At 37.2% G+C, this 25,941-nt stretch overlaps 2 protein-coding genes across 2 annotated transcripts in view; one reads left to right on the top strand and one right to left on the bottom strand.

Moving 5' to 3' along the window:
* Positions 1-5,202: 5,202 nt before the first annotated feature.
* On the bottom strand, positions 5,203-12,589 carry LOC149075054 (F-box/LRR-repeat protein 12-like). Its single transcript, XM_089245605.1, has 3 exons — positions 12,201-12,589; positions 9,580-9,683; positions 5,203-7,448 (listed from the first exon to the last, which is right to left on the bottom strand). The coding sequence occupies exons 1-3, from the start codon at positions 12,240-12,242 to the stop codon at positions 6,518-6,520; spliced, it is 1,077 nt and encodes a 358-aa protein (XP_089101731.1). The 5' UTR covers positions 12,243-12,589; the 3' UTR covers positions 5,203-6,517.
* Positions 12,590-21,212: 8,623 nt separating this feature from the next.
* The window catches only part of LOC149075052 (FH1/FH2 domain-containing protein 3-like), a 113,930-nt gene continuing 109,201 nt past the window's right edge, over positions 21,213-25,941 (top strand). The window contains exon 1 of the mRNA XM_089245604.1: positions 21,213-21,527. Within this exon, the coding sequence (XP_089101730.1) occupies positions 21,510-21,527 (18 nt within the window). The 5' untranslated portion in view covers positions 21,213-21,509. The remainder of the gene's footprint in view (positions 21,528-25,941) is intronic.

The following is a 25,941-nucleotide window of genomic DNA, read 5'->3' as shown; positions in this document are numbered from 1 at the left end:
ATTCTTCCTTGGGGGCTGTGAGGCTGTTGAGATGGCAGCATAGGGGCTCTTTTTTTTTTGGTATAAATATTCAAAAACGTTTTTGAGTTCCGTATTATCATCAAGGCTTCCACAAGAAACTCTATGTTGGAAACTTCTGCTCTAGACTCATTTCAGGCTCGTCACTTAGGGGTCTGATGGATAGGAGGGCAATGCCCCCCATCTGACTTTCGAAAATACACTAAAAATGGTATATATATATATATATATACATACATTCAGTACATGTGCTTTGTCTCCCCCCCCCCCCGGAAAAAATTGAAATGACGGCCCTGAGACTCATTTGGGAATTGTGCACAATCACCAATAAAAGATAAAAGAAATAAATTTCAAATGTTTATCATGGTTCCCCACAACCGACTGACAGTTTTCGAAATTGGATAGCAAGAACACTGCAACAGATATTGAAGTCATTCTTGCAGAATATAAATGTCCAAAGATAAGAATTTCAGATACGTCATTCATGGTGCAAAAGGTCGTATAGTTATTAAAATTTTTATATGGACCCTGTGCCCAAAACTATTAGAAAGCTATTGTCCAGTATCTCCTGATGGGGGGAGGGGGGGGGGAGATGCACATTTCTAAGTATTTGCAGAGATGTCTGAATTCAAAAACCGGAGGAAAATTGTGAAAAAAGCATCGTCCATCAGTTTTTGCTGCTGCTTTCCCAACCTCCCCCGTTTTTGAATTCAAAGATCTCTGCGAATAGTGCACTTAGAAACACAATTTTTCTTTATTGGCATCAGGAGATACAGGGCAACAACGTTAACTTTCTAATTGAGTTTTTGGGCATGGGTGTTCGTATAAAAATTTACTTTTTTTATTTTATCAACTATGCAATGCCTTACAACATGAATGACGTATCTGAAATCCTTGACTTTGCAGATTTATATTCATTCAGCAAGAGAATGACTTTAATATCTGTCAGATATTAAAAACCATCAGTCGATTGTGGGACACACTGTTTAATCACTGGTAAAATTGATAATTTTCTGTGATGCATGTTTTAAGCATTTATCAAACTTACTAACACTTGGGTATTATGCATAATCGCCAGCAAATGTGGTAAATTTATAAAACTTACCTAGATGATAGGTGATCATTGCACATAACAAAAAACAGATTTATTACCGTAATATGTATGTTACTGGCAAAGCCCAAAATTGGCCAATTAGTGATGGGGCAGGCCACTTCCCGAATTGACCAATTTAATTAAATATTGACCTGGCCAGCCGATGTTTAAATTTCGGATATTGGCTGGCCAGTTTGCAAAGTGGCTAGTGATTCCTGGCCAAATTGGTAACAAAAGACATGATTCAGGATCTCCGTCAAGTTGCCATATTTTTTCGTGATAATTATGTACACATTAGTTATGTCAACCCATCATACTGCAGTCACGATGCAATAAATTTTTTTCTTCCAAAATTTGGCAGAAAAACTATGTTTATAAAATTATTTTTATAGTTTTTCCCTCAAATTTTTTAGTCACATGGAGCTAATACAACACAGTTGCTATATATAGATCTGTATCATGTTGCCAATTAAAAAAAAAAAGGATTTGGTTCCTACCGGGCTGTCTTCCATCAGCACATCAAGCTTTGACGAGGGGTTTCTGGCCGCTTTGCAAACTGGCCGGCCAGTCTGAATCATTTCTGCAATTTGGACTTTGGTCAAAACTCTTGGCTAATTCACAAAGTGGCTGTTGCGAATTGGCTGCACTTTGGCAGTAACATATTTTCCAGCTGCTGAATCAAGATTTCGTTCCGACCAAACATCAACATACATGAGGAAACCTCTTGAATGAGCTTTGATCGCTAGATTTTATTAGACTATTGTACATTTTTAAAAAATTATCCTGTCAAAATGTCTACAGTAACAGATACCTGTTTAAATGTGTGTGACCCTGACAAGCCTACATGCGCATGTTGTATTTGAAGGAGAACTAATAAAAGTTTCTAACTTGCAGATACTTCATTAAAAATGAAATTTTCGATATTTAGGTCATCACCTTGGAACAGAAAAGTGAGTGAGAGAACATTTTCCTAGATGTACAACCATCAAAGAGAACCATCTCATAGGGTTTTTTTTATGCTGAAGAAAAAACTGATTGTTAAAGTGAATCGTGAAGAGAACAATACAAGCCCAAAAAAAATCTACTTCTTTTATGAATCGGTTCGATAAATATAGATTCAAACATTGAGTGTAACAGCAGTACTATACCAACCTCCCTTTATTGGTTCCAAGCATGTTTTAAATTTGAATCAGTACAGAAAAGAAAACTTGTAAAACTTGATTATCTTGAATTGAGAATTTAAGACTAGTATTGTTCTTCCCACTGATTCAGTCAAACATTTTGATGCCTGCACAGAACATCTGCAAAGCCAAAAGTGATAGATTTTTGTTTACTGCCAAGCACTCGAAAATCAGATCTGATAAAAGTGGTTAGCGTTTGGATCACTGTTGATCTATATCAGGGGACTGTCTAGACTTTATTGTCTTGCAGGGTCTTGTTTTTGTGAAAATTTTCCTTAGTTTTGTGAAAATGGTCATTAAATTTATGAAAATAAGTAATTTTGTAGGAAACAAAATAATATAGTTAATCTATCACAAAAGAAATGAAATGTCAAATTTATACAGTTCCATTAATTTTTATCTTGTGAAGGGTGTGTTTTTCTGATCAGGAATTACTGAACTAAACCATGATAAAATGTTTCATTTGGCGGGGTAAAAAAAAGATTAAATTAGCAAACACAATTTGAGTATCTATTTAACCTCTCTAAGACTCTGCACAACTGTGTTTCCAACAGGCAAAAAAAAAAAAAAAAACAAACGAGATTCTTTGTCAAAAACAGCTACTTCACCAAACGTCAACTCTGGCCATATCATTATATTGCAATTTACTGCCATTAATGAGTTGGGTTGGAAATGAAGATACCATCTATCAGTGGTCGCCTCAAGCTTGTTAGGAAAATATCTTACCTATATTCTTCTTCCCTGGGACCATGACAGCAACCTTCACGTTGATAGATGAGCATCTTACCACCATGCCATTCGGGCTATCAAAATCAACTAGAGATAGGACAAATATTCAACCACTATTGGACATATGGCGAAATATCTGTAAATCTAAGCGCAACAAATTTAAAAAAATTATATTAATTGGGATTTTTTTCCCAATAAATATTAAAAATTTACTGATTATATTTTATTGAGTGATGTATATCTGTTTCTGTAAAAGAGGTTGTGAGAGTGAATTTCTAGGATAAGGAAAACATGAAACTGAAAATGGAATCCTACTACAATAAGGTGGAAGTGAACATGAATTACACAAGTTTACTAACTCAAGGATGTACCCAGACAAGATATGTATTGAGTTACTTTACGAGACAGAGCATCTCTAAAGGGGCAAAATATGAAAATAAGTAGTAAATTTTATGATGCCTTGCTAGTTGACAGTGAATAATGGTTGACATTCCCTTAATTGGATGCATAATTGGCCTAGTGTTGAAAATATAATATATAATCGTTAAATTTTATTGTCAGTATCATGACAATGAAAGTCTTTTTCAACTGCCATTTTTTTAAATATTCATTTAAATAATAAATTGCGTAATTAAAAACATCAGTTTTATTCATAATTGTGATGAATTTTAAGGAAATTGATATTTGGCCAAATCACTATTTGTCCCACCCCTAGCTTGAATAACCAGAATTAATTTTAACAATTATTTGGTGACCATACATCCTGTACTTTCTGGAGGGAGAACTCTTTACTTTCATGTGATTAATATCGACACAAGACTACTGCAGTACCAGACATGCTCTAGGCTCTGTCCCGTGTGGGATATAAGCACGTTACTCCGAGGGGGTTGAACTATGCTGAACACAGGACTACTAGTACACACAAGAACATTTTTGAAAAAGACCAGAATAGCAACTAGATGGGTATTCTTCAACTGAATGGCCGAAAAAATGACCAAATGTAATAGGAAAATAACAGTTGGCAGAACTGACCTCTACACTTACTTCAACAGGCATGGCTCGAGACAAAATCTCTACCTGTGCGGGACCTATTTTTGGCACCCCCCAACAATTCCTACATATAAGGAGGGGAAGTTTTTTATTCTGCTTTTTCATCTCAGATTTTGTCCCCCTTCTAGAGAGGACAGAAATTAATATCCCAAATATTTTTTGTCCCTTCATATTGAGTTTGGTGCTCTTTCTAGAGTGCACAAAAATTATTTTCCCTAATTTTTTTTTTTGCCTCTTTCCACCTCAGATTTGGCAGAAATCCAGGAGTGGTGTGCCACGCAGCCAAGAGCTGCCTCTGTACTTTAACACACCCACTAATTGTGGTCATGTTCCTCGCAACTTTTCCCAGACATGATTTTTTTAGTAATGACAGACAGACATGACCGATCAGAGATACAGATAATTTAACCTTTTATGGGAATAGCAAGCGAGAATCTTTGTTGGCTAATCATAAGCAGCTTTCGCCAATTTGGCTATGATTTTTTTTGTCTGATTAGTCAAATCACTACACATACAGTCTTATGTCATAATTGAGAGAAAATTTGGTGGCTTTATGACTTATTTAGGGACACTGACGATTTAACATATTTGGTGGGATAGCTTATTTGATCACAAAATGAAACATTTTGTCAAGATTTGAGCACAATAAAAATGTAAAACCGGATTGTTTCTGCTTCTCACTGTAGAGATTTTTTTTCCTGATGGGAAGACCAATAAAACAGGCATCTTCAACCAGTTACTTGCAAGCCTCATGGTGCTCGATGCTCATAAGCACTTGATCAACGTTCCAAGTGAACACCTCATACTAATTGCATTCAAGTACTGAAATCATCATGATTTCATGCATTCGTATATCAAACTTGCCATAAAAGTGCGCTCTTCTTCTGATGATGGGTGCAGGCAGTGCTTGTAACTGGAAAAAGGTTGAAGATCTCTGCCATAAGAAAAATCCGAAAATCGGTGACCTTTCTTATTTGGGCATTTCATGACTTTTCCCCATGACGGTAGACACCCTAAACCTGACACCCCAAAAAGCCAACAAGAACAGTATAACATGATTAAAAACATAGATACTGTACAATAAGGTATAATAAAAAAATCAGGCTTATCAGGACCCCACACACAGAAGAGTTAAATATTCAATTTTTTTTATAATTACAACAAGAAGCAACAAAACACCCAAAAAAAGATATTGTACAGTATGATACAATTTAAAGAATATTGAAGATAACAGTAACAAAAAAAAAACCACCATTCAATGCTTCGATTCTTACAGATAATAATGTTAATTATGCATTTGGCTGATTCGGGAGATAGAACTACTGCAAATGCTGATGCTAATGACTTAACACAATCTTTCAGCCAGTTTCATACTGTGAGAAAGCCGCTAACATGTAGGCTTATTTCGGATGTAAATGCAACTAAAAAAAACTAAATTTACACAATTCGATTCTACCCACAAAAATCAAGTAGTGTCTATCGCAACATTGAATCCCAATATATACACAGCCGTATGTACAATATTTAATATAGATTCACCGAGCTGAAATGCCTGAATAAATTTATGCTTAAACCGACGAGAACAAAAAAATCAGTCACTCAACGATTTTACAAGGCGTTGTATGTGCTATATACAAAAGTACCATCTCTGCAGCTTTTTTTTTCACAATTTTCCAGAACATGAATTGAGGTTTGTTTCGATTATTGCCATATTTAGTGGATAAATTTTATTGCATTGTAAGTCTTAATATAGCACCTGTCTCTCCAGAGAATCAAATACGTCCCCTCATGCAAGGGCTCCAGAAGAATAACCTGTTACTCCCTGTTTACAGGATCCCCATAGCGGAATATGGCAAAAACTGTAACATACGCTGCAGAACAACCTGGAAGAATTTTGAGAAAAGTGTAGAAACACTATTATGAATTTTTTTTTTTTACTAATACTACTTGACCATACATGCACCTCGTACACATTCCTCTGTAGAATTTCTAACGAATCGGTACATGTCGGAACGTATTGTGTGAATGCATGCCCCTAATGCATTTCTCTTGTCAGTTGCGCTTGTTTATTGTTCTTGCTGGTGCTGCCATCTGCCTTCAATATTTTGAAGTAAAGAGAGTATCGTTTACTGCAGAACCTTTCTAGTCAGCTGAGGGCTTGTTGCAGAACAATGCAAAGCATTCTGCTTTGGGGCGTGAAATGTCTCAGGCAAATTACACCGTACCAGCAGACAAGATTTTTTCCCATGAACTTCTTTTGACATGCAATTTTTTCGACCGCAATCTATTTTCGGACATCGGACTGGATGTAGACACACTTGTCTGGCGGCTGGTAAATCAAACATAGACACAAGCAGCCAAAACTATAAGGTAACTAGAGAAATACCCCAGGGTTCCCTCAAGCCCTCTGATGACTAGATAACAAACTAATTCAATCCCCACATATTTAGTATTTATAATCTTTCATGTTATCTAGGAAATGGTCACAAAATTTATTAGGACCTAAATTCCCAGCTTCATAACTCACTAGTTTATAGGCAGTTCTGAATACACTTATACAAGTTGGTTCGATGTTATCTTCGCTGAAAACTCTTGTACTGATGCTGACATGTTTCAAGCTTTTCAAATTCTGAACTACAGATACAATGGCAGCTTCAGTCAAAAGCGTTTTTGTAATGCATAGATAAGAGAGTTTCGGAAAAGATGATTTGCATAGAGACGCAAATGCGAGATCAGTTATGTTTGTGTTGCCCAAAAAAAGTTTCTCGAGGCCTTTACATTTTTCAGACAGCATTTGCACGGTTCTGTCCTTGATGAACGTTGCTTCCAAGTCTAGGACTTTCAAACCATCAGACAGCTTCAAAAGATCTTCAACTCCTTGATCAGAAATGTAACATCCAGACAAATATACTTCTTGTAAATCACTCAGTCTGGTGAAAAAAGTCAGGTCATAGTCTCTTATGCACCAGCACGCACTACAATCCAATACCTTGATTTTTGGCACAGTTGGATGACTGACGCTGCAAAAAAACTGATCAGTGTGAAAGAACGACTTTCGCAGTGACAAGACAGTCAGATTCTGTGGCAAATCTTCAACTGTGATATCGGTGTAATGAACGTATTTCGCAACAAATGCATTTTCGATGATCAGAGTCCGCAGCAATGGGCAGTGCTCCCTTATAGCCATGACCACATGTGGTCGAAGAAACGGTATGCTATTCTGAATCGCCATGCTACATATTCTCAGGTACAGAACTGATGATGGAAGAACAGGAATGAGCTTCTCCACTTGAAACGGTGTTAAAGGCATGTCATGAGCATCAACGTTTCTCCACAAGATCGGTGTCCTCGACAAGTGATACCATCTCACACAAACCCTAAAAGAGAAATGAAATCTCATCAATACCTTTGTTATAAACTAAAACACATTGTGCCAAAAACGATAGATAAATCAATTATCAATTCCAGCTTTTTATTTCATTGGTATTGAATAGGATCGATGGAATATAAACATAATAGGTAATCCCACTGGGAGGAGAAATCTGGAAGCAATCTGTATATCCCGAACCGGTACCACCAACTCTAAGCATCGTACATAAGAAGGAGTCTGTTTTTTTATAGGGTTTGAATTTTTTATAGGGTCCTGCTTTTGTGAATTTTCCTAAATCTCATCAGTCTAATACCCCCCTCTCCCCCCAACTTCAGGCCCTAATTATGTCACCATAGATACAGACCAAAGATGTTAATCTTTAGTAAGTAGCATAGCTGCCACCTTTGGAGAGTGAGAATTAGGGAGGTTTTGCATAGGTCAAAATTCTGCATAAAAATAAATATAAATGAATATTTGAAAAACAATGTCGGGATTGTTCATTAACGAGTCACCATTTTCTCAGCCACCTCGTTGGGCATTTTGCCTGTTGTGGCATTGTATTTGAAAGTAAAATTGTAGGGATATTTCCCCTTTACAAAAAAAGTGACATCACGCAAGCCATCACTGATTCACGCCAAGTTGCCAATCATAGCTAACCTACTTACCAGATCATGGTCAGCCACTCTGTCTCAAAGAAGAGATGTAAGCTGGTTGTCAGACCTGGGCCATGCTGGAAAAATGTGTGTATGTGTTATGGACCTGTGGTATTATGATGATTATGGTATTACGGAGATATTATGAAGATTATTATTAATATCTCCATGATTCCTGATGTTGAATTGATGCTGACTGTTAGGCAAATTTTGGCTTTTGCCCCGAAAATTGAATTTTTTTTTTGTGATTTGATGCAATGGCGGCAATTTGCATTATATTTGTGAAGTCATTTCTGGGATAAAAACAAAATTACCAGCCTCTTTTTCCGATAAATTCTTTAGGAATATTTTCCTCTCAAAAGTGAGATTTCTTTACAATCACGGTCGGAATTTGAGATATATAAGAACTTTTAAGGAGACTGGCATAATTACAGTCCTTACATTCTTAGTAACACAAGAAACATTAGCATACCAGTGACTGGTTACTACGAGCAAGAAAGAAAGATAACAAAATGTCACAAGGGTCAGAGTTTTTGGCGAAACTGAATTTTGAATTCCATTAATGAAAAATGAAAGCATTTTATAGTGAATAGGTAAATGATAGTAGGGCCCACCTTCACTGGGCACTTGCTTTGCGAACTGTTATCATTGTCATCTTGATGCACCTGAACCAGATTTAATTAAATTGGAAAAAATGAAAGCATTTTTTAGTAAATCAATAAATGACAACAAAGATGGAAGGATGGGGGAAAAAAAATCTTGGATGGGTTTGAGAGAGAATCGAATACAAGCCTTGGAACGTGTGTCCCACACTATAACCCTTACTCCAATTAGGATGTAGGATTCAAGCACAATTAAATATATCTATTGTTAAACATCACTAGCAAACATTTTACTATAAGTGACGTAATGGTTCTTCGCTCATTTAGGCCAATCACGATGCACTAAATTTCTATAATGTAGCTAGGAAAGTAGGATTTGTTTGTAAGTGTCCGGGAGATGGAGTAGAAATTCTGGAGAATTAGCAGCTATGAAGTAGGTAATGATCACACTAAAAATGAAAAATAATAAATGGAAGTAGAGCGAAGTCAGTTTCTTAAATCTTGGGTATTTTCTATAACATGGTACTGGAAATGCAAGGGCATGAATGGTCTTTGAGCAATTAGCTAAGCTCCCATTTAATGCAAGCAGAATGATGAGTTAAGATGATTTATCAGGCAAGCAACCAAAAGAAATACTCGTAAAGATCCACACGCAGTTGATGTATATGCTGAAGAGGCTCGTACCATGTCTACAGGATCTTGTACGGTGGAAGGCTTTTTTCCCACCGTGGCTTATGTCTCCTAAGACGAACCAGCTTATATGCCCTACGCCCTCGAGAGACAGAGCGGGGGTCATGGTTGGTCTGGAGGTGGAAGGCTATAACGATAGAGTTACACTGATTTGTGTGTGGAAGGAAAAAAAAAAACAAAGAAAAGACTTTACCTTCCTGCTTTACAGAGATCGCCAATGCTAAGGAATTCAAATACTTTCAATAGTATAACATCGGGCAAGTTTTCAAAGCTGTAATTAGTTGCTGCGTTTCTGTCCTGAAATAAATTAAACAGCAATTAAAAAAATTGTCATTTCCAAGACTAGTTTTTTTTACAAAATTTCAGAGCACTCTGGTGGTAATTTTAATTTTTTTTCTAGTTCTTAATTTAATTTTGTGTCATATGATATTTATTAATTTGTTTTATATTATGCCTATTTATTTAAAATCATCGTTTGTAGCAAAACCTCAAAATCTTGCTGTCTCAGCTTGAAAAAAAAGTGTTAAACAAGGAAGCTTGATGTAAATTTAATTTTTTCCCCTAAAAACTTGGAATCATGTTTTATATAGGCTACTAGCTATATTACCCGGCGTTGCCCGGGTTTTCTTCAATGAGGCTTTTTGGATCACGTGATATCTCCCTCTTTCTTTGAGAGACATACAAACTGTGTCCAAGTTAACCAATATGGTGACTTCCTGCGCGACTCATGAAATAAACAAATCTAGATTTAAAGAAACGTAGAAATGAACATTTTTTTCCTTTTTTGAAGGGCGCTAGGTAGTTAGTTCGATTCCTCCTCCCTTTTGAACTTCAAGTTATTCATCTGCCTGTTTAAACTTCTAAAAAATTCTTAGTTAAAGCTGTGGAATTTCTTCGATGCACTTTATGGGCCCATAATTAATTTTAAAACAACCTATAAACAGCCTATGAATTTATGCAGTTGAATATTGAAACATTAATTTTCATAGGGGACAACTCTGTGTTTTAATATTGTCTCAAGAACAATACATGAAATTTGTGTCGCAAATACGAGAAATTGGCGATGAATGAAGGGATTCTGCATTTGTGTGTGCGTGAACCCAAGTTATTACATCCCTTGATATGAAAGTGCCCTTTTAATCGCACTGAACAAAATTTTTCATTTTCAACTAAAATATTCATTTCTTATGTTATTCGGTGTGCTGAACATGACCATAAAAATGCTGTATATACCATAGTTTTGGTTAATTTTCCACAAGTGTGGTCACTGTTAACGTAGCACAGTTATTTAGTTTTTTAACACCAAGCAATCGCCAGTCTGGCGATGGCTGACAAAGAACACGTACAATTGCACTAAAACTTTAATTCATTGCATGAAATCAATCTAACCTGCAATAATCAATCAAAATATGTGGAAAACTACGAATAAATTATACACAAAAAATTGAATGAACAAAATATGCAGTCAAACAATGCAGCTTGATAAAGGGTTTCTAAAACTATACCAAACACATATCTGCTATCAAGGTTGCAAATTTTGGGAGGCGTTTTCAAGCTAACATGCCAGGAATATTTTTGGCTATTGTGCGTATTATTTGTCTTTGAATATTCAAGTTATTGCATCCTCTGATATGAAAGTGTCCTTTAAATCACACTGAACAACAATTTTGACAATAATATTCATTCCCTGTGTTATTCAGTGTGCTGAACATGACCATAAAAAAGCTGGATATATTATTGTTTTCCCCTAGAACTGCACATACAGTGAAACTTTTAAACAGTTGAACCCATAGTAAGGTTTCACTGTATGTGTTTATTGAATGATCCACTAGAATACGACGTCAACTACACCCAGACAGCGATCTCGTACATCTGTTTAGAGAAGAGGAGCCTGAGTAGTTGAGAATAGTTTGATCCATGCTGGCTTATCGAAAAGCTGGATATAGGCAGCAATTACTGACGAATGTCTTTGGACCAAATCAAACTACACGGTGCTGCGATTAGATCAACCCAGCAGCAGATTGACAGCTTTCATTGATGTGATAGTTACTGATCCAATGAAAATCCCTGAAGAGAAGCAGATCAATTTTATCAAGAACTATTCCCGATTATGACGATGATTTTGTGATTTATTTACATGAATCACCATTTTTCGATTACAAATTTTATACTTGTTTACTGGCGAGGTGCTTAATGGCACCTGGCCATGTATGTAATATATCTTTCTCAAGATCATTAAATGGTTAGGTTTCCCCGGAGGCACCCGAGTCCCCAGGGACAATGTGCTTATATCACTGAGTGTGACAGAGCCTGGGTGTCTCTCAGTTCCTATCTCTATCAGTATTGAATGTGCAGTTTCAAAGTTCCACCCGGTTTAACAAATTTTTACTCCAGAACTTGATTTTTCTTCTTTTAAATTTCACGCTTTACCTCCAACACTTGTAGCACTTTTATTTAGATAAAAACAATCTTGATCTCAGTACATAAATGGCCACACAAAGCTAAGATAGTGTGTCGGGTATGGACTGAATTTACCAGGGCCGCAACTGGGGGGCAGGTGGGTCTCGTGCCCTGGACCAGAGGGGGCGCAAATTTTATTCCCAAACCTCTCCTTCAACATTGCAGAGGGGGGGGGGCGGCGTCAAAATGCGCACTTGCCCCGGGTGGCCAAGTATCTAGTTGGGGGCCCTGGAATTCACACAGCACGGATGTTTCAATTGATGAGAATGATTACTATTGGTATTCGCATCATATTCAGTTTCATTTGACATTCACAATACACGTATAATTCAATTATATTACGATAATACTCACGTTCAAACACTCGCTTAGCGCTGACTGGGAGCCCTGATCCATGATAGCAAGTTCTCGACTCTTAAATAACAAATAACTCTAAAAATAACTTTTGAGCATAACTCAGTGACTGATTATGGTCTATATTATGAGTTATTTGTTTAGTTATTATATTTTATTACTTAATAATCTCTTTATAAAAAATAACGCGTCTCACTGCGTAAATTTTGCGGTTACAGCCATAATAGCTCACGGTTAACATTTTAGTCAACATAGCTCGGAAGACAAAAATCAGACGACATCAGACTCTAGACTAAACTCTAGTGGCAATAAAAAAAACTATTCATAAGGTGGTTTTGATATCAAATTAAAAAACAAAAACATTCCGATGTGATGAAATCATGCCCCCCCCTATAGGTGTGGGGCTGACAGGGCTCCGGCCAGGGGCGCCTGGGATGCATTTCAGTATTTTTTTGTTTTTTCCAAACCACGAATTCACTACAGAGGGAGCCCGTGAAAAGTTTAACTTAGGGACCCCGGCCACAGATTCCATCCTAGGGGCCCTATTGATGGATGTGGAGGCCATGGACAAAAGATTTGATTCGACACATCCAGGAGCGGATTTACACTTGTGCCAAGCTTGAGCTATAGTCCGCTTAGCTTTCGTCTCTGTAAAAGACCACACCTATGCACTCTAAGGCCAGGATTACACTGTAAAAGTTTTGTAAAAGTGCTTTTATATAAAACTTGAAAAATACAACCAATAAGCTGATCGATCACATTCGAGTAAATGCAATCGATCTGTTTATTGGTTGTATTTTTTCAAGTTTTGTACAAGCACTTTTACAAAACTTTTATAGAGTAATCCCGGCCTAAGGTCGGCATCACACAATAAAAATTTCAGGAAAGTTCTTTTATAAAAAACTTGAAAAATGCACCCAATAAGTGCATCGGTTCATTACCTCCTAGAGTTAGATGTATCTCTAGGAGGTAATGATTGGTTGCATTCGAGCTAATGTAATCAATAGGCTTATTGGTTGTTTTTTTTTTCAAGTTTTATAAATGATCTTTTATCAAACGTTATTATGCATAATCTCTAATCGTCTCAGTAAGTTTGATGAATTTTCCTACGTTTATCACTTTTACCGGTGATTATACATAATTCCCGAATCAAGTTGGTAATTTTGATAAATATGGAAGAAATCATGCGAAAACATCACTTAAATTCAACAACTTACCTGTTTCTCCCGTACGTGATGGGTGCACCGGTGCACCACACATATTTTGCAAATAAAAATAAATTAAGATAATAGTTATAAGGATAAAAACGCGTAAATTATTATGTTTTGTAATGTTCGCGCCGTGCGCTTTCTTCGCACACACATTCATCATAATTTTTAAACCTAGTCAACATAACCGATCCAATCCATCATCCCAGATTGGAGTTTAAGCAGAATTTGTGGTAAATTTGAGTAATTTATTGCGATTTATCATATTACCAATGCTGGGAATCGCACATAATCACCGGTAAATGTGATAAATTTGCAAAATTTACCAAACTTACCAAAATGGCCAGGCCGGTTATCATGCACGATAGCCGGATTTATCACCGTGGTGTATGTACTGTATATATGCAAATAACTTCTTCATACTTTTTATCTGGACATTTTGAATTTCCAGTTTGTTATAGCTGTGCTCTGTGATGTAATACCAGTGACAAAAGAATTTCGATACTATTTCTAAAAAAAAAAATACTTTTGACAAATCTGTATAGCCTTATAATAAAACGGCTGATGTTTGGAAAATACAGTATTACAAACTATTAATTCTCTAAATCCCACCGGCGGGGGGAATCGAAAATATTATGAGCAATATTTATTTAAAAAATTATATAAAAAGTGATTGACTTTAAATAAACGTTCAAAAATATGCACTTATTTTGAAACATCTTTGATTTTATACATTTATATGCATATTAATTCTAAAAAGAGGGCCAAAATAGAAGGAAAATGAATGAGGACTCTAGTTATAATTCTCTTCCGCGGAAATCTTGATGATATTGAGGCTGTTCTATGGAACTCAAACAAATTTTTGAATATATATCCAAAAAAGTGTTTCTACTGTGCACAGATCAAAGCACCAGGACGAAATGAAAGAGGACTTAAACACCACCACACTCAATATACACTTAATGTACAAATTTATTGTCATAAATTGTTGTGCCAGATCTTATCGTGGAAGCCTCTATACAATTGAGGCCCCTGCATCACTCCACCAGGGGGGGGGGGTGAGACTTACAGAGCTCCGTTCCGGGGAACGAGATGATTCTCATAATTTTTTGCTTTTCGTAATATAAATTCACAATAGAGGGGGGCCAGTGCACAGTCTGACGAAATTTGAATTTTATAAAGCAATGAATGTTTTTTTTAACTCTTTCAGTGGCAATCCTGAGAAATCTTGTCAAACTTAATTATTTCTGTCACCCCGAGATATTTCGTCTTCTAAAAACACAATGAAGCTACTTTTGCATTAAAACATGTATTCCATCTCCCAACCAACCAACTTCCAGTGGGCGGAGAGAAATATACGTTCAGCATGAATAACACAAAAAGATTTTTTCCCTAAAAAGTATTTCTTCTTCCTAGAGAACCAACCACACGCATGTTTTTGTATCATAGTGGGGAAAATGTAAGCGATGGGCGGAATAAGTTTTCTTGTTCAGAGGAAAAGGGGCCATTCAAGTATTACGAAGCAGATTTTCAACCATTTTTGACCCTCCCCTCTTGTCAGAAAAACACTGACCCCCCTCCCCCCTGTCAGCAAAATTTCGTCAGCAGCTTAGAATATTTCATATCTTCAAAAAGGGGTGGTTGATGACGTAAGCAACCTTCAAACCCCCCTCCCCCTTGTCATCAAAAGTCAGCAAATCCGAAGCCCTCTCCTCCCCCCCCCCTCTCGATGCTGGCGTAATACTTGAATGACCCCAAAGTAGTTATCTGCTCACAATCTGAAAAAAAAAATCTTAAAATACGTAGCAATTTGGGAAGGTTTCGCAATTTCAAACGTGGAAGTTATAATGCAGATGAGAGAAATTTAAAAAATACTTAGAGTTAAATTAGATGTTTTCGCGTTTAAGAAATTTACAGGTTTGGTAATGTTCTGCCACCTGTAAGAATTCAAATGAACTATTCTAAGATTTTTTTTCTTTTGACTTTGCAAATGGGGATTTTCAATATTTTGTAAAATGGTGGACTCTCGGCACTTCTTTTTAAAGGAATGGGCCTTATCCGGGGAGCCTCGGATATATAGGAGAGTCTCATGATTATTCGAGATCCGGCAGTATGATGTTCAAAAGAAAGCATGCAGGGCCGTCTGAAGAGCATCATGGGCTAATTGGTTTTACTGAGGCCCTACCTGGACAATCCTCAGGAATTTCAGTAAGTGCTCATTTTTGTGAGGCCCCTCTTCTCTTGAGGCTCCCGGGCCGTGCCCGGGTGGGCCCATGCGTTAAGACGGCACTGAAAGTATGTAAACTAGTAGATGTGAATTTAACCAGATAGGGGCACCTGAACAACATGTGCCCGAGATGCCCATGATGCTCTTAAAATTGCCCTAATGTTGGTGCGTAGCCACAAGGTTGGGGTCCTGTGAGCTTATCGGGCATATTGCGAGAGCATATATTCACAAATCAAGAGCTTTGATAAATATCACCAGAAGAAAATCATCCTTACAAGAACTCTGAAACTGAAATAATAATGATGTGAACCATTGAATAACAGGGTGTTCATCTGAGGGGTCGGTGAATATCTCGTGAGTACGAAATCAAGCATCTATCCTCAATGGTCTAAGTCAACACTACGACACCTCAATTGGGGAAACTCGGCAGGTCTCTAGCATGTAGGCCGGGAAAAATCTCATTATTTTTGTTTGTTTTTTTCACTTTAAATTCACTACAGAGGCCTACCGAAGATTTGGGTCTACGGAACCTGGGTCCAGGTTTTGAGGGCCATGATAAACACCGATGCTCGTGGGAAAAATTTTATCCCTACATATGAAATATGTCCCCTAACATTTTATTTTCAAAATGTGGGTACGTTCTCTGCCGCTGTGGTGGTCGAGGGTCATAGCGATGAACATCATCAGAAAGTAACCCGTGGCTGTTTTTGTAATCGAACTGCTTCTGACTTTCCATTATAATTTCAAAAATGCGTAACAAGATTACATTCAGTACATTTTACTAATGTTAATTTATCGTAAACAAACAACAAATGTTAAAATTTTGAAGCACTCATGACAATTGAGCTAATATTATTGCTTATAAAATATTCATTAATATCATACTATTTTGACTTTTTCCATGTGGCACATTAATCAGGAACTGGTTACCAATTTCAATCAAAGAACAATAACAGTTTTATTTGATAGATAGCAGAAAGAATATTCCAGTTCATTGATGTTTCTCTACATGTTAGAATACGGAACTGTATACATATTTTAAATATTTTCTAGAAAGCAGATTTTTACAGATAAAATTTTATTTTTAGCCGTTTATTGGTTATGGATAAAAAGGAACAAAGAAAGGGAACATTTTTTTCATGGTGAATAAGAAAGAATGGACGTCTGGAGTCTCAGAACTACCGGGAATGACCTGTGAAAAGAGTATTTTTCTCTATAACAAGACACTATCTAAATAAAAACTCGAAATAAAGAACAGCTTTGCGAGTATTAGTAACAAGATATTTTTCTTATTTGAAAGCTCTCTGGGTCCTGAGATATTTAGGGATTCCGTGGCACTCGAGCATGCGGTACCCCCAAAAAAGCTTCAGCAGAACCAAGCGTGAATCCGGGATTGGGGCTATGGGGGCAGCCACCCCATCCCAAGGACCGAATAATATCGGAAAAGTTTGTTTGTCCCGTAAAATACCGGATGATGATGCACCTACACGCAATAAATCCCGACTCATCACCCTTAAACCGCCTTCCTCCGCTCATTCCTAGCTGAATATGCCTGTCTCCGCTCTATTCGCAGCTGAAGATATCCTCCTCACATTCTGAAGATGCCTACCTCCACTCCATTTGCAGATGAAGATATTTGCCTCGGCTTTATTTGTAATTGAAGATATCTGCCTCGGCTCATTCACAGCTGAAGAAACTTGTCTCCACTTAATTTGCAGGTGATCAATTTGCAGGGTGTGCCTGCCTTCACTCCATTCGAAGCTGTAGATACCTGCCTCGGCTTCATTTGCAGCTCAAGATGCCTGCCTGCCTCTGCTCTATTCGTAGCTGAAGATGTGAATGACTGCCCCTCGCAAGAGCCGAATAATATAGGAAAATTTATCTGTCCCGTAAAATACGGGATGATCGAACGAACATACACAATTCGCTCCACCCGTTAGGGTAGGCGCCTGCGGCAGAACAATGGGATTCCCGCGTAACACCAGTTGGAAAACCATGGTTTAGATATATTACTTGACATCCATATTTTTTAGTCTTTTTTTTTCAGCCACACTGTTGGGCATTTTGTCTGTTGGGGGCCTTTGTATTTGTATTTCAGCCCCCCCCCTATTTTCAATGTTTTCTTCGTGTCGGCGTTTCTTGTTTGGATGGCCCTGAAGGCATTCGTAGAGAATCTGTCGCACTTCGAAGACCTTCGAATACAGTATTTTAAATCACAGTTTTTGCTGATTGTAAAACGTGGCCGCTTTCTTCTATCAAAAGCACACAGGAAGGGCAACATCACCATTTTATAAGAAGAAAATTAAAAATAAAGGATGTCAGTGACCCCCTCGATTGTGATGCTAATGAACAGTCGCTTGGAAAGTGTGTAATAGTGAGAGTTCCACTCTGTTCAGCCTGGCCTATGGCCAAGAAGCCTTTCATTTGTCATTGGGTTTTATGGCTGTTGTGGCTTTTGTTTAGTATTTCTGTTTGTTGTTACATTTTTTCGTGTAAAGATTAGGGTATGATTCAAGGCCGGTGCGAGGGGTGTGGGGGGTCCAGTCCTCTCCTCCAGAATGTGAGAAAATGACTTATATAAATAGAATAACATGTTTTCACTTTGATCCTTCTTCAAAATACCAGCCATCAGGGACGTAGCCAGAAATTTTGTTCGAGGGGGGGGGGGGAGAACCAAAGTGATAGAACAATAAATTTTGCCATCTTTCCCCCTTTTTTCGATCATTTTCTCACATTTCGGGGGGAGGGGGGCAGACCCCCCCAAGCCCCCCCCCGCTACGCCCTTGCAAGCCATAAGCCGCAAAAGAAATTTCTGGTTACTTAATTCCTTTCTTCGAAACCGAGCACATTACCGGTCTATCGCCAAGGCCATTTACTACCGTTTGAGTTGTAAAGGAAGTGTAAGTGTGTGTACCTAGCAGTCTAATTGCGTATATAGTGTATTTTCGTGCTGCCATCTATATTTCCCAATTGTGAATGAAGTGATTAGTAATTGAATATTTGTATCGTTGTAGACCTGTTGCTCTCTGTAGCGAGCCTTTTTAACGTGGAGATCAGCTCGATTGACGAATCGAAGTTGGGAGCCACAGAAAGCCAAACACCGCTGTGGTGCCGGTGGGGTTTGAACTCGGGTCTTCGCGTCGTGAGTCCGTCACTTTGTCCACTCGACCATCACCTGCCTGGTTACTGCCGTGTATGATCACTACATAAACCAGGGGTGTTCAACCTATAGCCCGTGGGCAAAATGTGGCTCTCCGAGCTTTTTTCTGTGGCCCGCCGAATATTTTTAGAAAAATAGCTATTTTTTTTGCACAGAAAAACGTTAAATTAAAAAAAAAAAGTTAAAGAGCTTTGGCAACACCTTCTATAGCAGAAAGCCTCAGCGCGAAGCTTTGACGCCACTTGAGTCGTCCATTTCACTTGCAGCCAATGAATATAGCAGGCCGACGTACGCGACATCTTTCCATTTTTTGCAGTAGGTATATCCAATGGCTGGCTATAGGTGAAATGGACGACCCCAGTGACGTCACGAGCTTCGCGCGGAGGCTTTCTGTTATACACAGAAGGTGTTGGCTCTGGCCACTGAAATCTGTACTGCTGTATGTAAAATGTGAGATACTATCCAGATTCAATAACGATTCTTTGCATTTGAAAGGCCGTCGTAACGAATTTGGGTGACTCGGAGTCAAAACAATTTTTGAGGCCTATGATTTATTATAGGCTACATATTTCGAGAGGCCAAATGCAGCATCCAAAAGGTATACATAACTACAGAATTTAAAGAAATGCTGAAAAACACCAAAATGTAACAAATCATTTTCTAATCATTGAAAAAAAATTCAATGAAAATCAATAATTAATGAAAATATAGTTATATTATATATATACGTATATATATACACACACACACAGAATTACTGAAACACATAATTGCAGAATTATTGGGAGCAGTTTCAGAATTGTTAAAAGTAATAATTCATGAAAAATTTGAAAATTTTTTAAAGAAATAATTTCGTAATTGATGAAAATTTAAAATTCATGAGAAAATAATTTTAGAGTCATCGGATGAATTACAGATTTAATAGAATCATAATTAATTAATGAATTAAATTAACGAATTATTTAATGAATTAATTTAATGAATTAATTTAATGAATTAATTTAATGAATTATTAAATGAATTAATTTAATGAATTAATTAACTAAATTAATAATTAATCAATGAATGTCAGGTATTTGAAAATAAATAAAAATAAAAATTTAATGAAAGAAATAAATTCAGAATAAATAAAAGTGTTCACACAAAATGATTTGAAGAACCCTGTTTATATATATATATATATATATATATATGATTGTTTAATAACCGAAAATATATACCCCCCCCCCCCAACCCAGGGGCATGTGAAAGGTGCGGCCTTTTTGGGGCCCTGTAATCCCGGTAATAGAAGTAAAAAATATATGTATTATATTTTCATTAACAAGGTGTCTGAGCTACCACTAAGAAAAAAAAAAAAAAAAAATTGGGGAAAACTAAGAAAAGTCAGGTGTATTTGGTGCCCCGGGTGCCGACTGCACCCTTTATTCCATCTAAAATCGTAGGAGGGAGAGCACAAAAATAGACGTTAACTCCAGGTGACTAAAATAATTTTTGTTTCTAGTTGTAGAGACCAAAGGGACCCAGGGACCCGAACCAAACAGGGGGGGTGAGCTCATATTATTGAAGGCTTTCTCAATTCTTAAAATTATATTTTTCATTAATTCTGAATTTTCATAGGTGTACTGGATTTATCTCTTTCAATAATTCTGAATTTCAATAGGTGCTGGAACTGTGTTTCATTAGTTCTGAATTTTCATAGGTGCCGAGATGCCATTATTTCTTTTCATTATTTTCCCTATTCTTAATTGATCACAATTTAAGATTTTCATTAGTGTAAAATTGTCTTCAGTGTCAAATTTTCATTAATTTTTATGTTCATTTTACATTTAATAGTGTGTTTAAATTTTTTTTGAATGGATATTTTTCAATATACGTAATCTATTCTAATATAATAATAATAATAATAAAAGAGGATTTTTGAATGTCATTCCTTTTCTCCATAAAATGTAAAAAATCTGGGCAAAAGGGTCCTAATCATTTTCGGGGCCTCGAAACTGTCTACTCCCCTCAATGGTATTATTTTCTCACCGGGCCCTTCGTCTGATGGGGGCGGCCCCGACATATATTCCATGGTACAACATGGAATCACGTTATTTCATGACCACAAATACATCTGTAGATCTTAAAATCATTGGAAAATGCATTATACTTTTTTGGATTTCCACAGCAATTCATTGAACTCCATGCTGGAACACATTCCAGGACGATGTCAAATGAATTGATTAACACATAAATATATACTTAAGAACAAGGAAGAAGAGGGTTTTTCTTAACCACCATCACCACCGTTCATTCGGTTTCGTCTTTTCGTGCTTCTTGGAGTCGGAATGATGATGATCTATTTATAACGTAAGACGCCCTTATTCCACAAATGCATGCCAGCAAGAAGGCATCTCTTTTCTGTCTCTTGCTGTGGCGTGTGTGTGTTGTATGGTGCGCCGTGCGTTAAGAGGGGACGTCACCCCAAAATATCACCTGGTCCTCTTTCACTAAACAACACGTACTCACTCACATATACACACTGTTTGCGAGAGCCAAAAGAGCCAAAGTGCCTCGTTTTCCCCCGAGGCACCGACAAGAAAAATTCATCGCTATTGTTATTATATAATTTTATTTTTTAAAATTTGGAAATTTGAAACTGTGTCTAGGGAAGAGGTCTGCCCGATATCAGATATCCGATACGATATTTCCTGGATTGAATCTGGAGAGGAATCATGTCCTATGGATTTTATGTAAGTACATTAGAACCAGTTTCAATTTGTATTTTGTGTGAATTATTATTTTGGTATTTCGCCATTTGAATTATAGTCAAATTCGGGTACATCGACATCGAAGATTTAAAGAAATTTTGTCGTCATACAAATACAAAAGCCATCACAGGCAAATTTCCCAACGAAGTAGCTGAAAACAAAAAATATGGATGTCAAATATAACCAAAGTACAGCAACCAAATATAAAAGCATATATATCACCAAAAAAATAAAAGAATAAATAATAGTAATTAGTACTATATAATACACTGCCCATAGAAAAGATTATGGTTGTCTTATCTAACTATGGATAGTTTCTCGATTTATATCCCACTATGTTTATCGTACTTCTTTTTAAACGTGTCAACTGTGTTAAAATTCCCGACAACCGGATGTAAGCTATTCCATTCATTCACAACCCGATTGCAGAAAAATTCCTTGCGATACAACAACCCGGGATTGTCGCTTACTAAACGATACTGATGTTCACATGTCTAAGCAGTTGATTGACGGTCCATCTTATCCATCCCGTTGAAAATTGTAAACACTTCGATTACATCCTCTCGACACCTGCGTTCTTCCAATGTAAACATACTGAAGAAATTAAGTATTTCTTCACAGCTAAAGCCTTGTGTGCCAACAAGAGCACGCGTGGCTCATTTCTGCACCCCTCTCAACCAAGTCTACGTCTCTCTGTAGGTCGTTGGTCTGAAAAACCTGAGAGCATACTACAGTCCAGGACGAACTAAGCCTCGGAAAAGGGGAAGAATGACTTTAGGAGAACTCGAAGAGACCCTTTAAGAATGAATTCGAGTATTCTATTCCCTTTTTTTTGACCACCGCTGAACAATGTTCAGAAAACCCAAGTCACTCATCAATGAGAATTCCCAAATTTAAGTGAAACGCGATTTGTTCGAAAAAAAATGAGCGACCATGTACTTATCAACACTAAACCTTATAACCGAGTTCTCATTACAAAGCATTCTTAAAAGGTCATCGCTTTTGAATTATTTTTGACAAATCATCGCTCTCAAAGCATTGTTTGAAAGATCAATACCCCAAATCATTGTGGAAAGATAATTGCTATTGAAACATTTTTTAAAAATCATTGCTCTCAAATTATTCTTGAAAGATCATTGCCTTTGAAACATTTTTGACAAATCAATGCTCTCAAAGCATTGTTGAAAGAACATTGCTCTCAGAGTATTCTTGAAAGAGCACTGCATTTGAAATATTTTTTTGGCAAAAATCATTGCTCTTCAACGATCGTTGAAAAATCACGTGACTCTATTGTTCCAAAATCATCGTTCTTCAACCGTTGTTTAAAAACTTTGTCCGTAAAATATCGGAAAAAAAAATCACAGATCTTGAACCATTGTTAAAAAAATGTTTGTATGGCATTGCTGAAAAATCGTTGACAACTGGTCAACTACTGCTGAAAAACATTATTGAAAAATCATTGCTACCTAGCTATGATTGCCGAGTGGTTACCTATCGCTGAGAAAACATTGCTCAAAACCATTGCTTTTATTAGGAGTTTAAGAAGATCATTGCGCTTAAGACATTGAATAAAAATATCATTTCTCTTAAAACGTTGAATAAAAATATAATTGCTCTTAAAACACTGAATGAAAATATTATTGCTCTTGAGACATTGTCAACTGATCATTGCTCTTTATACATTGTTGAAATTGATTTTACGCTATTGTTGAAAAGTAATTGATTTTACACTATTGTTGAAAAATTATCCCTTTTACGCCGTTGTTGAAAAATAAACCTTTTTGTCCATTACTGAAAAATCATTAACTCATTGTCGGAAAAAAATACTGTTTTAAAAAAATGATTTACAAAATTACATCGATCCCGAAACATTGTTGAAAAATGCAGTTCCGAAAACATTTTCGTGAAATGCTCGGTTAAGAAATATATTCATCTTCACTATAAACGTTCACCATCATCTGAAACCTCGATTTTTTAGGAACAGAGCACAGAAAGAATAAGATAAATTTATTGTTAGTTTAAAAAAGACTATTTAAGAATCATTGTTGCCAGGTGATTGTTTGAAATACAATTCTGTTAAATACGTTTTTACGAAGAATTGCCGAAAGCGATATTTTGGTACAAGGTAATGAACGACGAGTATGCAAATTTAGGTCAAGACTGTTCAAAGACTTAAGGAAAGAGCGGGACCCAAAAAATCTTCAAAACCGTGACCTAATTTTCAGAGTCCCAAAACCTTTGTTGCCAATTTTAGTTTATTAAGAAAAAAGAATTGATAAAAAAAGAAAACTATATTTATATATCGTTTGTTATTATGCGCATAGATAAATACGTAGGCGTACGCAGAGTTTTCTCAAAGTGGGGGGGGGGGTGTTTCACGGTTTCCCCTGCAAAATACACTATAATCTCGGCTTGAGGCCCCCTTTGCATACGCCAATGGATAAATAACAGTTTGACTATATAGAATTGAGCTTATCCTGTTCATTTCAGAGGTACACATCTGCGGATCACATTTTCAACCGGCTTAAATGGTTTTTAATGATTCTTTTTTAAGTCAAGTCCTGAAGTACACCTGAAGTACACATATTTGTATCTCATTTTTAACCGGCTTAAATGGTTGTAAATGGTTTTTAATGACTCCTTTTTCAAATCCTGAGGTAGGTACACATAAGGTAGATAACTCAAATGATCCTAGTAAAGATATCGGCCCAAATTGATTAATTAATTTTTTCTTTTTAAAGGAAATTTTGATGTACATTAAACACAAATTAATCAAAAAAAAATTTTTTTAATAGTCAGTTTTGGCTCATGTTTGAAGAGGTTGCTCACATGCTTAAATTAGCATAATGATAATCCTTTAATGAGGGTGTACAATTGAGCTGATGATAAGTGTCTCGCGATTGACGAGTACCTTTGATTCGAGTACCCTTGATGACTGCAAGGTACAAAATTATGTGCATCGACATTTGGCTATTGACGACTGCAAACACGTTCCTGGTCTGACGACAGTTTCATCGCGCTGATGGACGTGTACGGGTTGGAGAAAAACTCATGAAGCAATATCAACAAGAGCCTGCTCAAGTTGGTAGAATCTCTGTTATGGTACGTGTCCGGAAAATTCACCGCCAGCAATTCACCGCCGGAAAATTCCCCACTAGGAAAATTCACCGACCAACAATTCCCCGCTAGGAAAATTCACCGACCAACAATTCCCCGCTAGGAAAATTCACCGACCAACAATTCCCCGCTAGGAAAATTCACCGCCATGCAATTCACCACTAGGAAAATTCACCGCTAGGAAAATTCACCGCCGGAAAATTCACCGACCAACAATTCCCCGCTAGGAAAATTCACCGCCATGCAATTCACCACTAGGAAAATTCATCGCCGGAAAATTCACCGCTAGGAAAATTCACCGACTAACAATTCACCGACAACAGTTCGATGCGAGTCAGTTAGCGTGGGAGTGAGCGATTGAGTTACTGAGTCAGTGAGAGAGGAGTGAGTGAGTGAGTGACCTAATGAGTATGTGAGTGAGTGACCTAGTGAGTATGTGATTGAGTGACCTAATGAGTATGTGAGTGAGTGACCTAGTGAGTATGTGATTGAGTGACCTAGTGAGTAAGTGAGTGAGGGAGTGAGTGAATTAGTTTTAACCTAGTAGTGTCACAAATGATTAAAAAATCTATTATTAAATAAATTAAAACTTATTCACTGGGTCACTCGTCCACTCAGTAGCTCACTCACTCACTTACTCACTAGATCACTCATCCACTTACTCACTAGATCACTCATCCACTCAGTAGCTCACTCACTTACTCACTAGATCACTCATCCACTCAGTAGCTCACTCACTTACTCACTAGATCACTCATCCACTCAGTAGCTCACTCACTTACTCACTAGATCACTCATCCACTCAGTAGCTCACTCACTCACTTACTCACTAGATCACTCATCCACTCAGTAGCTCACTCACTCACTTACTCACTAGATCACTCATCCACTCAGTAGCTCACTCACTCACTGATTCAATAGCTCGATCACTCACTCAGTAGCTCGCTCGCTCACTCACTCAATCCCTCGCTCATTGACTCAGTAACTGAATCACTCACTCCCTCGCTCACTGACTCAGTAACACAATCGCTCACTCCCTCGCTTTCTGACTCTCATCGAACTGTTGTCGGTGAATTTTCCTAGCTGTGAATTTTCCGGCGGTTAATTTTCCGGCGGTTAATTTTCCTAGCGGTGAAATTTCCTAGCGATGAATTTTCCGGCGGTGAATTTTCCTCGCGGTGAATTTTCCTAGCGGTGAATTGCATGGCGGTGAATTTTCCGTAAACCCTCGTCGTGTTGCGAGTACTCGAGGGGGGGGGGGTGGCATACACGATATATA

The sequence above is a fragment of the Pholcus phalangioides genome, unplaced genomic scaffold, assembly GCF_987345545.1.
Source record: "Pholcus phalangioides strain wild (caught in Gottingen) unplaced genomic scaffold, Ppha-v1.0 ptg000016l_1, whole genome shotgun sequence".
NCBI lineage: Eukaryota > Metazoa > Arthropoda > Arachnida > Araneae > Pholcidae > Pholcus > Pholcus phalangioides.
This window is presented reverse-complemented; position numbering and strand designations above follow the sequence as displayed.